Source organism: Phycodurus eques, chromosome 10 (assembly GCF_024500275.1).
Source record: "Phycodurus eques isolate BA_2022a chromosome 10, UOR_Pequ_1.1, whole genome shotgun sequence".
Taxonomy (NCBI): Eukaryota; Metazoa; Chordata; class Actinopteri; order Syngnathiformes; family Syngnathidae; genus Phycodurus; species Phycodurus eques.
This window is the reverse complement of record NC_084534.1, coordinates 22,437,267-22,453,367: the sequence shown is the minus strand read 5'-3', so window position 1 is coordinate 22,453,367 and position 16,101 is coordinate 22,437,267. Positions and strand designations below refer to the sequence as shown.

General features: G+C 40.9%; 1 protein-coding gene across 1 annotated transcript in view; it reads left to right on the top strand.

Moving 5' to 3' along the window:
• Positions 1–4,222: 4,222 nt before the first annotated feature.
• The window catches only part of LOC133408760 (neurexophilin-2), a 53,076-nt gene continuing 41,197 nt past the window's right edge, over positions 4,223–16,101 (top strand). Inside the window, exon 1 of the mRNA XM_061687971.1 lies at positions 4,223–4,570. Within this exon, the coding sequence (XP_061543955.1) occupies positions 4,517–4,570 (54 nt within the window). The 5' untranslated portion in view covers positions 4,223–4,516. The remainder of the gene's footprint in view (positions 4,571–16,101) is intronic.

Sequence of the window (16,101 nt, the reverse complement as noted above, 5' to 3'; positions counted from 1 at the left end):
CTACGGGAACAAATTGTTTTGATAGCATGAAATCCTGAGATAATGCTTGCTAGCGGTTGGTTTAAAAAAAAAAAAAAAAAAAAGTTCTCATTGTGCCAGGTTATCAAAACGGGTATGGTATATAATTGATAAGAAAAATAAATGTATTTCCAAGTCTATCCTTTTTCACTTTTACTGAAGGAGTTGAATTACAACTTCTTCGTTCACCAGTATTTATAATTGTATTTATTTTTTTACATAATGTAAATATCTGTACTTCTACTTAAGTACTGAGTGTAAGTACTTTTGCCACCTTTGTTCCACAGTGTGAGTGGGGGGTGGGAAATAATGGCAGCAGGATGATATTTGTGAGGGTAGATGCAGAGCTTCTTGTTCATTCATTTGCGTCACCGGCGTCGCCGCTAAATGGAACACGGACGGGGAGCAGCTGAGCGAAATTCACCTGCCACTTCCAATGTGGATCACGAAATTGCACTCGCACCAGCGAAAGCCGCGCCGCAATGTGTATCTGTGTATGTAAGGAGAGTGGAGGGCAGAGCCCGCTGCTGTGGACCCGCAAATCACAGAGAGGGCAGCCCTGTTTACATTCTTGGAGTCCCGCTGCGTTTGATCGACACTTTCGTGCTCGACAGGAGACGAAAAAAATGGATGCTTTTCAAGCAGCCAGACACGTGGACCAAGGAGAAAGTAGTTCTCGCTGAGACTTTGGAAAAAGGAGTTTCAGGACACAAAGCAGGGACATAAATCCTTAATCTCAAGCCAATTTCCATGACAGACCAAAAAAACAGAAAGAAGCAACACAGCTAAACTCTTGAATGTTAGCATAGCGCTCTTTGCAAGCGGAAAGAGGTCATTTTCTTTGTCTTTAGAAAATGACACTTTTATGCATCAAATGCAAATTCATCCTGATTTTGAAACTGATGTTGTGTTCAATTGATTTAAATTGTGATGTCTAAAGGTACTAATCTGCAACTAAAGTGAACCACCCGCCTGAAAACATCTGGCCTGTTCACTGAGCTCAAGGATAGTCACAACAATGATTATACAGTATATCGTTTGAAATTCATATTTACACATTACCCTTAAAATAAATGGCTTAGAGATGATTTGATTTCGAAAAAAAGCACCGGAAGTGTGCATGCACGTGGGGCGGAAACGTCCGCTAACAACCCAGGCTAAACTCAGCTCCTCCCAACATAGAAAATGTTAGACTTTCAGTCGAAACGTATCACTTCAAAATGCTTCCTTGACACAGACTAGTGCACGCATATAAGCCTGAGCTTTGGCACCATTCTGAGACACATCAGACTGTTAAAGAGGAGCGCAAAAAACCCAAACCGATGACTTTCTAAACGAATAGCTTAGGATAGGTTCCAGAGCAAAAAAAAAAAAACACGAATGGGTGAATTCATAATTGGTAGGTGTGTAACAAAATCCGATTTGAAGAGGCGAGTGCATCGGTACACGGACTGATGAATCGTATCGCATCGAACTCAATATAGCTTCAACCGGCCGATGGCTCGGTCAAAAAGTTAAAAAGCGGTTTGATGTTGCTGACGCGGTTTCATCTCCTTCTTTGACCTTCTCCTGCTCTCTTCAAACTCCTGCGAGACTTGCGGCCCTTACGTCTGTTAGCGCTGTGACCAGAGACCGGGGGGAAGGGCACGCTACAATTTCTGTACAAATTTGAGTTACGCTGTGTCATGTAGAAATGGAATTCTGTTGTAAACCAAGGACCCCCTGTTTTTGTTGGAGCGGTGATGAACGAGCCATCGAAGCCCACGCATGCTGGATGACGTACCAAAATACAGAGTTTGACGTAAATCGGAGCAAAAGGAGCAGAGTTAATGCATTTCTGCGAATAGACTGCAACTGAATAGACTTATTACAGTTTTTGTGCTTCGTGGTGAGTTTGCGAGCCACCATGCTCTGCCCACACGCACTGACCAACAAAAAAACGTGTTCATGAATTTGCGTCACGGCATCTGTTTGGTGCTGTTAAATTCAAATGTGGCAGCAATTGGGGGGAAAAAAAATCTCCAGGACGAGTTCCTCCTGGAAATGGCCAAGATGATTTCTTGTTCGTTTTACACATATCTTTTTGAGACTTCTTTGTGGGTCTACTCATGATAGACGTGCCTCCCAAATTTCACGTTGTCAATTCAAAGTGGCCTCGGGGACTGCAATTTTGCAAAATTCAGTTTGTCCATTAGGCTTTGCCACGTCAGGCCTAGAACTTTAGATCTCATCTCATTCAAAATCAATGTTTCTGACACAACCAACAACTTTTTATTTTGAGGAAGAAGTGTGTATAGTTACATTGTTGAAACCCTGAACTGAGTACTTGCACTAACATTTTATAGTAATCCACAGAAGATGCGTGTGGGGTGTGTGTGTGTGTGTGTGTTGGGGGTGGTAGTAGTGCACCAGTGTGTTTGTAATCAATCCTCATGCATAGGAGCATTAGTCTCTGTACACTGTACATTTTTATGGTATGTATAACGTGAATACAGACACGCAGTGCGTAAGCAGTGAGTAATTATCAGCATGTGTCCTCATTGAAATGTATGCAGTGACAGTTTGGCTCACAGGGAGGCAGTACTGTGTCACAGACTGTATGCGCGCGCACACGCGCACACACACACATACACAAACACACACAAGGAATCGGATCAATATCTGGGAGTTGGACGGAGCAGGAGTCAAAATCCACTCCTGTGTCATCCTCTACTGTACATGCTGATTGCTTTTGACTCCCTTCCGCATGGAAGTACACAAGGGAACGTACGGTGGCCCTAAAGGGCCGATTGCAACACTGGACAGATTTCCCCTAAACTGTAGTTTCTTTTTTGTCTGTTCGATAGTCATGCGTGTCAGTACGGGACCGATTTTGAATGAGATCTGATCCGAGACGCTTCAAGTGGCTGTTTTCAGTCCCGAACTTCTTTTGTCAGGGCTCTACCGATTGTAACTCTTAAATGCATTTTCCCTTAACTTAAAACGTTTTTTGTGAGTTTCGTTGTTACATTTGTGTGTCTGTGTCATATCCATCCTTTTGTGCCTGATCAAGCCTCTACCAAATGTACCATTTTACAGAAACTGTTTTTTGTGTATTCTGTTGTTGTGTGCAGAAGAAACCTATTGATTTTGTATCGAATCCGACGCTAGATGCTTATTTTTTTACCTGATCAAGTCTATACCAATTGTATTTTTTCTTTTCAGAAAAATTGCGTGTGGTCTTAGTTTTATGTGGAAGAAACCTATTGATTTTGTTTAAGATCTAACCCAAAATGCCTCAAAATGCCACACGTACTACCACTCTAGTGTAGTGATTTTCAAAGTGTGGTACCAATACTCCTAATGGTTCACGGGCTCCCTCTCGTGGTACAGGAAAGAATCACATGCCTCAGTACAGTTCAGTTGTAGCTATTTTCTTTTTAGTGTCATACATTTGCTTTAAATCTTTAAGAACGTTTTGTTTTGACATTTTTCTGAAGGTACAATTTTATTTAACTTAATACATTTTGATTTAAGTGCAGTGTTAATGTTTAATGTTGTACTTCCAATAAATTAATGGTTTTTGGTGGAACTGGAAGTCATTTTTTAGGTGTTACTTGGTGTCAAAAGTTGGAGAACCACTGCTCTAGTGTATCCAGTAAAAGTACAATGGTCCTTTCACACGGGATAGGACCGGGCTGGACCACGAATAGCAAAAATCAGTGGATAATGGACGCCTATGATAATTGCATTGGACTTAAAACAACAACAAAAATTTAAACCGAAAAAAATCTTCAATTAGCGGGGATAAAATAAGCATTTTCAGTCTTTGTTCCTCCCACCCCTCCAAAAGAGAGAGAGAATTTTGCATCCGCGGGTGCCGAACCGCGAGTATGTGGGGTTACACTGTACTATGAAATGATAAGAGCCTTAATTGCTAAGCTTAGCTTCCCTTTCTGTTTCTATTAATGAGCAGAATTCTTGATTGTCCATATAAGGCAGTGGTCCTTTTGGTTGTGACGCGCGCAGGTACAGGAGGAGGAAGAGGTGGGAGGAGAGAAATGGAGGAGGGAGCGTAAGAGGTGATGTACAGTATCTCTTCTCCTCCTTCCAACAGCCACTCACAACCCGTAAATCCCCTCACACCCACCCGCCCCCCTCCCCCTCCCCCAAGAAGCGCGCACTCGCGTTCAAAAACACCAAGAAACAGCGGACCTCCGCGCGCAAACCTTGGCGCACGGCGTCCGGCGATGAGCGCAGGCAGACGGCGCGGATGTTGCGCATGAGGCGGAGAGGAGCGGCGACTCACCCAAGTTGTCGTCCAGTATCGCGCGCCGAGGAGCGCCAACAACTTTGAGCGAACTCGTCACCCCGGCTGGCCGTCGCGATCGGAATTGAGTCCGCCGCCGTGCGCCTTTTTTCCCCAGCCCTCCTCCTCTTCTTCTTCTTCTTCTTCTTTCGCGCTTCTTGTATGCGCAACCAAGGTGGCGTTGAGTTGCGTTTGTGAACGGAAAGTGACATGCAGGTGCTCGGATGGACTGCGCTCGTCCTCTGCCAGTGGATCCTGCGTAAGGTGAGCTTTGAAAGAGGCCAATTGCGCATGTCGGTCGTGCGTCAAAGCGCGAAGAAAATAAAAGAATTGATTTATTGATTTAAATGCGGTTTGGCCTATCACATACTTTGCGTTTCATATTAAGCTACAATGTCACCAATATTTTGAAAATTTAATTTGCAATATACCTTTTCTATTTTGGATGTTTAAAATAGCCCTAAACTCTGTTTAATACAAGTTTGTGTGTGTGTGTGTGTGTATGTGTATATATATATATATATATCATTACAACAATTGTTTGGAGTTGGTCATCCAGTCAGCGCACTAAAATCACGTCAGCTGTGTACAGATGTGCAAATCAATCATGAGACCTGCTCTGCAAGATCAAACAAACAAAAAGAAAAATCAAACTTAAAAATAGGATGGACTTTGGGTCTTCATATTGGCGTTCACCAAAAATGACAAACACTTCATTTTCCTAACATCTCGATGAAGGTTTGTTGCCATGAACTGACAATTTTGCAGTGGTTGCGTAGTTGTTGTGTCCCCCCCCCCCCCCGCAAGAGGTGTACCGTATGTCAGTGTACAATGCAGTAAGCAATGTTTAATAATCTTGCTCTAAATTAAAGCAATTTAGACATTTTTACAAATGTATTATTGCATAAGAAATAACACAATCTGCCAAGTTTCCCCCTATATAGTGTGTGTTTAAAATAACAAAATATCAGCTTTGGACCATTTTTAAAAATGTTTTGGCATCATTGCAACCACTTTTTTTTTAATTTTATTTCCTTTTAGCCTTTAATTTTGTGTACCTGCAGTGTTCTGGCAGTATATGTTGTATTAGTATAACAAAGTTATAGTTTTCCTATACATATATGGGTGTTTATTTTTTATTTTTTTTTTATTACGGGCCTTTTTGTGTCCTTGATGTAAAATTTCAAGAAAAAATATATTTAAATAGATTTTTCTTCAATACCTAGCAGCGGGTGTGCCTAATTGTAGGTGTTGTCTAAAATTTCATGTTAATATTAGTATATGTTTACATTTTTTGAGCGTTTTTATGATGGTATGTTACAGTTTTCACCCTGTCCCCTAGCACAGGGTTTGGATATATGAAGCTCTATCTTTCTACTAAAAAATGCTAAAATGGTGTAACTTTTACCATAAATTCCTTAAAATATAATAGAATTAAGGATTTCTCATCATATATGCAAAACATTTCAAATTCTGTGTTTCGTTTTTACCCAAATATGTCTATTCCATTTTCAGATGAATAAAGTTTTTTCAAAATCGGATTCTTTAATTCCCTGCATCATTTTGTCTTGTCACTCAAGCACATGCTCGGGCAGAGAGACGTCAGACATTTTGATAACTGGAAGAATAAGTTTTCTCCTCATTTGTACCCTTAAGTCACAAAATATTTCTATTGCATGTCATGACCAAACCACTTGTAGTGTTATGTTTAAAGAGTTTCCTGAAAACACTTGAGGACTAGCTAGCTAAAAGAAACATTTAAGCTAACTCTACCAGCATAGCACAGTGAGCTAAAAACTTTGAAATGTCCTTACCATCGCATGGCATCACGTCGTGCAGCGTGGTGGTGATGACAGAAACGAAAATCAAAAGTGCCCGAAATCAAACAAACACCCATATATGTTGAATGTCTGTACTGTGCTGTGCGGGCACCCCCAGTGTAGAGTTGTGTCGTGTATAGCATTGCGCACCCCTCTTATCTATTTATCTATTTGTGCTGGCAGCAACTTCCTTTCATTTTTTTTTTTTTTTTTTTTTTTTTCTTTCTTCCCTCTTTCTGAAGTTGAACACGCCGCTGGCTTGTTTTATTATCTCCGCATCGCCGCTGCTCAAGTGGAGTTTAGTTTGGCTCTACTGCTGATTACGTGAGGTTAAATGTGTGTGTGTGTGCACTCATATCATCAATGGGCTTTTTTTTTTTTTTGTTTTTTTTTTTTATAAAGCTATAGTTAGAATGTAGATTTAGAGTAGTGTGTATATGTGCTGGAAATGTATCATATGTGCTGAAAAGAGATCTTTCCCCCTTGGTTACCTCCTTCTCCCGCTCTTCCATTACGGATAATCCGATTTTTGACTCTGAAGAATTCAAAGCACTTCCAAGTATTGACGACTGTGTTCGTTAAGAGAAGCGAGCAACACTGAAGATGTTCAGTGTGAGCTCAGCGGTTCAAATTGAGAGTTGTCCACAGCCGAGACAGCCGCATTGTTACTGGAAAATCTGTAGGACAAGTTTACCTTGTAAGAAAAGGGTCACACTGACCCCATAATTGTTGTTTCGAACCAAGATGGCAGACTTCCTATGTCTTTTCAGGCATGGATTCTTGAGACTTTTTGTGGGTCTCCTCATGATAGACAGGACTACCGAATTTCATGGTGCCAAGGTAGATTGGCCATGGGCGCCAGTGAGTTTGGATTATTGTCGACAATATGACAGTAGGGCAGTTCTATCCTTGGAGGTGCTCTACTTTTTATTCAAGGATTATGAAGTGAAAAGTTGAAAGAAGGACGGGAGCAACATGAGCATCAGCCAAGTACAGTTTGATTTAGGTTCTCTTTAAAATGCGTTGGTTCAAATCCCGGCCCCGCCTGTGTGGAGTTTGCATGATGATAAGCGGTAAAGAAAATGGATGGATGGATGGATGGATGGATAAAATGGAATGGCTCCCCCCAATCCCAGGCTGCGAGTGGTAGAGTCCTGTCTTTATCATTTTAGCATATTACGTCATTCTCTGTGAACCAGAAAGAACCTACGAACAAGATAAAATCGTCGCTATTTTTCCTGTGTTCTGTAAATAAATTTCTTCTCTTTTGTCATTGCCCCCACACCCCTTCACGCTTCGTCATACAAATGGTAGAGTCCAGTCCCTCCCGTACCTGTTACATCATTCCCCTTGAACCAGAAAGTGGCCTGGCAGAAGATGACAAAAATACGACACTTGTGTTACGGCTACTTGATGTCAGTGTGTTTGGAAAAACCTGATTTTCACATTGCGCCAGTCGTTAACTAGCCATTAGTATTTCCTGCCTCGTGGTGATTGCAGGAACTTGTCATAATGTGTCCAAATAAACACGAACACATCGAATAAAGAACATTTTATTTTCTCTAAATCACAATAGGAGCATTTCACCACGCCTCATTATTGAAAATGGTATGTTCCAGTCCTATGGTGGCTAGGAGCATGCTAAATTTACTCCATTATTAAGTAATTTGGGGGGGGGGGGGGGGGGGGGGGGGGCTGAATTGCCAGAGTTGTTTTAATGCAACATACAACATAAGAAACTCTACTTCTACTCTGTTACATTGCGCTACATTCAGATCGCTACTTTTATTTTTCGTAATTTATCATTGCTTGCACAATCTACAATATATGTTTTGCTTTGTCAGAGAGACTTTCCTGTTTTTTTCAATCGTCACATGTTGTTTTATTGACGATTTCCGATGCCACGTGCATTGTTCACTCGTAACCATTTACGACATGGCTCTTTTCAGAGCGCACATTGCGGCTTGCAAAAACGTAATTTTGTGAGCAGTCCACGCTTGGCAGAAGTCTGCTAATCTCTTAAATTTGGTCAAGTACTGAGATCAACCAAAACAGTCAATGCTGTCATTTGTATGAACTCAGAGGCACCTTTGGACTGTATCTGCCGTATTTGGCGACTGCTATAAAAGGATGTCATCTATTAACAAGTCTTATGTAAGCAGGTGCAGTATATTTTGGCTTTTTCACGTTCGGGGGGCAAGTTTGTTAAGAAGTTTGAATTTAAAGCATCCTACACTTTTTCCACCTTGTGCTTTTTGAAAGCGTATCTACGCTAACAGCTCTATGCAAAGCAGCAAGTTTGAAAAGCTTCTTTTGCCGTTTCGGCAGTCCCGGTACGAACAATAGCATTAGCCGCCATCTCAACCTGACAAAATCCTCTTATCCCCCTCGCGTCCCTCCCTCTTCCTCCTCTTCCTTATAAAACATCTAGCAAGTGTATATACCCACAGGCATATTACAACTAGGGAGTGACTTTAATTTCATTGTGTATATATACAGTGGATATGGAAAGTCTCCACACCCCTGTTTAAATGTCAGGCGCTCCTGTAGTGATATGAAAATATCACAATTTTCCGTCATGAATGTGACCTATAACCTGTACAACTCAATTGGAACAACTTTTACAGAGGGGAAGTAAAAAAAAAAATGAGATAATGTGGTTGCAAAAGTATGCACACTCCCTTATAACCGTGGATGTGGTTGTGTTCAGCATTAACCAATTACATTCAAACTCATGTTATATAGGAGTTAGCACACACGTGCCACCATTTAAAGTGGCTCTGATTAACTCCAAATAAAGTCCACTTGTTCTAGTAGGCTTTTCCTGATATTTTTGTGGACACCTCTTACAGCACAAGCCTTATGGTCAGCAGAGAGCTGCCACAGCATCAGAGGGATTTCATTGTTTAAAAGGTATCAGGCAGGAGAAGGGTACAAAAGAGTTCCCAATACTGTGGAACACAGTGGAGACAGTCATCATCAAGTGGAGAAAATCTGGGACAACAGTGACATTACTGAGAACTGGACTTCCTCCCAAAACCGATGAAAAGGCGAGAAGAAAACTGGTGAGGGAGGCTGCCAAGAGACGAGATAGCAACATTAAAGAAGCTGCAGGAATCTCTGGCATGTGCTCACTGTTTAGTGCACGTGACAACAATTTCCTGTCTTCTTCATATGACTGGGTTATGGGGTTAGGTGGAAAGACACAAGCCTTGTCTTAAAAAGAAAAAAACATTCAAGCCCACACAATCTCCTTAACGCATGTGGAAAATGTGACATGTTCCAAAGACACCAAAAGTATGTTTGGTGCAAACCTAACAACCAAAAGAACACCATACCCACAGTGAAGCATGGTGGGGGCAGTATTATGCTTTGGGGTTGTTTTTCTGTAGCTGGAACTGGGACCTTAGTCAAGGTGGAGGGAATTATGAACAGTTCCAAATAGCAAGACAATTTCAGCTTTCTGCCGAAAAGCAAAACAAAACCAAAAAAAATGTCAGGAGAGGACTACTAGAACAGCTGAACTTTATTTGGGATTAATCAGAGGCACTTTAAATGAGGACAAATACAGTGGGTACGGAAAGTATTCAGACCCCCTTAAACTTTTCACTCTTGATATTGCAGCCATTTGCTAAAATCATTTAAGTTCATTTTTTCTCTCATTAATGTACACACAGCAACCCCATATTGACAGAAAAAAAACTGAATTGTTGAAATCTTTGCAAAATTATTATAGAAGAAAAACTGAAATATCACACAGCCATAAGTATTCAGACCCTTTGCTCGCTCACTATTTAGTAGAAGCACCCTTTTGAGCTAATACAGCCGTGAGTCTTTTTGGGAATGATGCAACAAGTTCTTCACACCTGGATTTGGGGATCCTCTGCGATTCCTCCTTGCAGATCCTCTCCAGTTCTGTCAGCTTGGATGGTGAATGTTGGTGGACAGCCATTTTCAGGTCTCTCCAGAGATGCTCGATTGGGTTTAAGTCAGGGCTGTGGCTGGGCCGTTCAAGAACAGTTCACGAAGTTGTCAGGATTATGGAGGCCATTGTGCTCTTAGGAACCTTAAGTGCAGCAGAAATATTGGTGTAACCTTGGCCAGATCTGTGCCTTGCCTTGTCTCTGAGCTCTTCAGGCATTTCCTTTGACCTCATGATTGTCATTTGCTCTGACATGCACTGTGAGCTGTAAGGTCTTATATAGACAGGTGTGTGGCTTTCCTAATCAAGGCCAATCAGTATAATCAAACAAAGCTGGACTCCAATGAAGGTGGAGAACCGTCTCAAGGCTGATCAGAAGAAATGGACAGCACCCGAGTTAAATATGAGTCACAGCAAAGGGTCTAAATACTTATGGCTATGTGATGTTTCAGTTTTTCTTTTTTTAATAAATCTGGGGTCTGAATACTTTCCGTACCCACTGTATTTGTTCACCCCCATTTAACGAGCGTTCGAGTGTGATTGGTTCATTCTAAACACAGCCACATCTCCAGTTATTAGAGAAAATATATATATATATTAATTTAATTGAGTTGTATAGGTTACAATAATGGCGGAAAAAACTTTTGAAACGATTTATCTTGGTCTCACGTTTAAGTATCACAAAAACCTGGTATTTGAAGAGAGATGTGTCGACTTTTGATATCCGTTGTGTCTTTTGAGCTTTGTAGTCCTTTGTCACAAACTGGTGTTCAAAAATGTCCTTCAACACGGTTTGGGTTTTTCACACACAAAATGTTTTCTCGTCGGAGATTAAAGCAGGTGGTTGTATTTTATTTATTTGTTTTCCTCGTTACCCCCCGCACTCCTCCTCTCCCATTGGGGGTCTTTCTGTCCATCCATGGATGCTGTCTAATGGCCCACTTTCAACCAGCATTCTGTAATCTGTGTAAATGACAGTATATGCCCATTCGGTGCAGAGATTTGATATGTAATCTGCGGAATCATGACGACGGAAGCAATCACATTTACCGCCGCGATTGGACCAAATTGCGCCCACACATCAAAAGCCCTTCCTTAAGCTTAAAAGAGAGAGGGGGGGGGGGGGGGGGAAACAGCATTTTAATGGTTTATTTTAATGGTTTGCCCACATGGTTTGTTTCACATTAAGCAACAAACTGTATTTAAAGTCACACACACAAAAAATCCAAATAAAAAGCAAAACACTTGGTCATTTAAGTGTTAAAGATAATCCTTTAAATGCAAGATACTTTCCTATATCACGGAAAGAACATTTTCCAATCACAAAGGCTGTTTGAGTAAGTTTGAAATATGTTGGTTGAATTCTGTATTTTCCCACATTTGGGTTGTGCTTCTTGTGTCGTCGTCCCCCCCCCTTACATCTCACGTTTGACATTCCCATTGCATACCTCAAGCTTTTGCTCCCATCAGCCTTAAGGAGACTGCACTTTAATTAATAAGGGAAGATGACATACCGTTTATTATAATCACATATAATGCCGCAATACAGATAGCTTCTGTCAGGTAATCAGCCCTCGTTGCCAGAAATGTGATGGATGGTTAGTTAATGAAAATACGTGTTTAATTAAAAACATGATGTACAAAATATGTATCATACGCTTTCACATATTCAGGGATAGTGGTTTTCACGTTTGCCTCACTCATAGTTGAGAAAAGTTTGAATCTCGACTTCGTTCTTGTCGATTTTACTTTTATGGCAATTGTGCATAACTACGTGAAAAACGGGTGGGAAAATAACAAAATACAGCAAAATTGACAAAGAGACGCATGGAGAAACAGTTTTGTCTGCACAACACATGAACAACTGCAAATTAGTTCAATGTGGGGAAAAAGTGTGTTTCGGTCTGCAAATGGCACTTTAAGGGCGACAAAGATCACAGTATCGGCTCATAACAATGAACGAAAGCTGTAATGAGCACTTTACATAGTAAAATACAAAACACAAGTTCGTCATCCATTTTGCAAAGCATCATTTGCTGTCATCTAAGTGTTGTCATCTGTGTCCTTAAAGTATCTCCACACACACACACGACTGAAAAGGCGCCTACATGGTGATGTGATATCAGTACGTACAGTATCTTAGAATTTTTAAGAGTACTGATATCTGTACAGTATCGATACTCATAAAAAATTGTAAAAATTACGCCGATAACGATACCCAGTACTGGTATCAGCATTCCTATTTTTAACGATACCCAGTACTGGTATCAGCATTCCTATTTTTAAGTGATCATTCTTTTTTAAGTGATTGTTTTTAAACAATTAGCATCCATGTGGCGGTGTTGTTCCCCTTTAACCAACGGATATCTAAAGACAAACAGTGTATTCTTTGTCTTCTGCGAAATATGACTAATATTACTGCCGTACTGAGAAGCTGATTTGTAGCCATTACTTTGTTTTAATAAACCAAGTACCAGCCTATTAATTCAGTGAATGAAACTACTTTATCCCAGATTTAGGTCTTTACATCCATTTGTTTTGTGTACCTCACTGATGTTGATCAGTCATGCTGCGCTTTACATTTTTAATCCTGTTATTATCCACTCATCCATCTACTCCCCCCGTTAAATTTATTTATGCTTTGCTGTAAAAGCTGTGTAAATAGCACAAGGTACTCAGCCAAAGAATAAACAGGATTTTGTCAAGAGAAAGCGTGGGTAAAAAAAAAAGAAGCTATATTTCTTTTCCCGTTAAGTTTCAGACACGCCTCCAGCTGTCTGAGTCGTCTTGTTTTGCTGCGGATTGACTTGCTTGTGATTTCCAGTTGGTTGGATTTCATACAAAAGCAAATAAGGTTGGCGGAAGTTTATTTCTTTTTGACTTTTTATATTGGAAAGGAGCGGCACGGTGGACGACTGGTTAGAGCGTCGGCCTCACAGTTCTGAGGAGTGGGGTTCAATCCCCGGCCGTGCCTGTGTGGAGTTTGTATGTTCTCCCCGTGCCTGCGTGGGTTTTCTCCGGGCACTCCGGTTTCCCCGCCTCCTGCCCGATGATAGCTGCGATAGGCTCCAGCACGCCCGCGACCCTAATGAGGAGAAGCGGCTCAGAAAATGGATGGATGGATGGATATTGGAAAGGAAAATATGGAAATGTAGGGACTAGGGAGGCTGACGGTTTGAATACACCCACACTCTCTCGTCTGGGTTTTTATACAAATTAATGTAAAACGGTGCAGTGAATTACAGCATGGTGCTCAATACAAAACAGTGAGTGTTTTGCTGACTGAATTAATTTAGGTTCCTGCGTCACGTTTTAAACAAGGAAGCTCAAACTCTCTCGCAAGCAGCGATTAGCACATAATCTTATGTCACTTATTTCAACAGACGGACATTAATTACTAACATTAACACTCCTTGCCTATGTCCTCTGCATCATAGCTTGGCCAACAAACATAATGGTGCACTGCAGTGTTCCTCCAGTGGTCATTTAAGAGGACATTACACAAAAAGTGAAGTTAAAAAAAATTGCGGCAGCACAGTCAACACACATTCAGGTGTGCTGCTCAGAAATATTTTCTTTTCAAAAAGGTTTATTTATATTTTTTATTTAATTTAAATCAAGGCAAAACAATTCAGGGTTATTGATCAAATTCATTAATTAAAAAAATACAACTGTAACCCAAAATAATAATCATAATAATAATAATAAATAGACTCTAAATTGCCCGTAGGTGTGAATGTGAGTGAGAATGGCTGTTTGTTTCTATGTGCCCTGCGATTGGCTGGCGACCAGTTCAGAAAATGGATGGATGGATGGATCCATCCATCCATTTTCTGTACCACTTATCCTCACTAGGGTCACGGGCGTGCTGGATCATATCCCAGCTATCTTCGGGCTTGAGGCGGGGTACACCCTGAACTGATTGTGGATGGATAATAATACATGAATATATATGTAAAATAATATATAAATGTTAATATAATATGTGAATATATTTCTGTATTTTTAATGTATCCATCCATCCATCCATTTTCTGAGCCGCTTCTCCTCACTAGGGTCGCGGGCGTGCTGGAGCCTATCCCAGCTGTCATCGGGCAGGAAGCGGGTCACACCCTGAACTGGTTGCCAGCCAATCGCAGGGCACATACAAACAAACAACCATTCGCACTCACATTCACACCTACCGGCAATTTTGAGTTGTCAATCAACCTACCATGCATGTTTTTGGGATGTGGGAGGAAACCGGAGTGCCCGGAGAAAACCACATTTTAATATATCGGTTAAAAAACTAATTTGTAAATATAGCTCTAGTGAAGAAGTATTTTTTAAAATCTGTTTTTGGATCATAAAAATGACTGTGGCTGCTAACTGACTGCTGGCCTACAAATCAGAACATGCAAGATGGCCTTCAGTTGTGGAAAAGAAGGCCTCTGCAGCTGTTGCCGGGGCCCAATGTGGTTGGCCCAGTTGGAGCCCTTGTCCCAGCTTCCAATGGCGAGTCTCTGTAGGACTGCCAGGTTTAGCACTGCATGAGGGCATGGCAGTGATGATTGGCTCAGAGGAGGAAGTCGAACAGTCGTACACCAAACCCTCATGAAAATTCCCTTCAAAAGTTAATAAATGGCTATATTAATAGTTTAAACCCTAAAATTACCCAAAATATGATCCCGAAACACTAATATCCTCTCATGCTCATTTTCTCATTACCCTTAAAAGATAAATTTGTCTTACAGATGATTTGATTTCAAAGTTCTCAGTTATACATAGATACTCTCATTTTTTTAGAATACATATCCCCGTATATTTGTGGTTAACTGTTCACAATCTCAACTATTCATGTTTTTTTTTTTTCTGTGGAACCTATCCCTGGATATTTGCTGAAAAACTCAGCTATTCACGGTTTCTGAGCTCTTTCTGAAACACCCTAAGACGCCACCAGATGGCACCACAGCCCTGTCTAATAGGAAAGTAGTACTTTGGTGTTGTTAAACTATGATGAAGTGAAACATCTCGACTGAGAGGCAAGCTTTGTATGTCGTTATATGAGCTCATTTTAGTAGTTAGTCTTTGCCACATGTGCATGAACATGTACTTCGGGTGCATTTCTTTTATAGGGTGTCCGATCCGATTTTTGAGATAGGAAATCGGTCCGATGTCAGCAAAAAACAAGGATCAGATCGAACTGGATCTATAAGCTCAGATTTCACCACTCTTATACAAGCAGTGCGTTCCATGCTCCGATTCAGCGGAGCCCAAGTGATCACAAGAACAGGCTGCTAAGGTGCTAACATAGTAGCAAGGAGTAAGAGTGAATGTTGCTGGCTTAAAGTCATTTATTGACACTCCAGCTGAAGTTCACTGTAAAACTAAACAGACATAACCAAAGAATTACACCTATTGGATGTTCAAATACATCAGAGACTTATTTTTTTTCTTCGATTTTGTTCACAAAATCGCTATCTCAAAGCTAGCACATAGTGAATGAGAAATACCGTTGACGAGCTAACGGAAATTGAACTCACGGTACTTATATCTCTTAGATTAATAAATATTGGTACACAAATGCTGCATAAACACATAAACAGGCAATATAACAATACTCTCTGGTACATATCCTTCAAACTCTGTGAGTAACTAGTTATAATAACAATATTCAATCGTGACTTCTACATTATTACTGCAAATGTGTATCTCATTGCGTGTACACTGCCCCTCAGAGGTCAAGACGTGCACAGCAGTTACTTTTTATAACCCATTGGTTAATAATAAATGGGTCAGTTTTTCCTCATACCCAGTGTTGATGATTATTGTTCTCTGTTTGAGTAATATCACTTGATCAAGCCCTATATAAAATTTCATACTACAAAATAAGTAAACTTGCGGCCGCATGTTTCGGGTGAAGAGAGGGGCGGAGCTGTCAACTGATCAGCACCTGGTGGTGAGTTGGCTCCGATGGTGGGGGAAGATGCCGGTCCGACCTGGCAGGCCCAAACATATTGTGAGGGTCTGCTGGGAACGTCTCGCATAATCCCATTTCAGAAGGAGTTTCAACT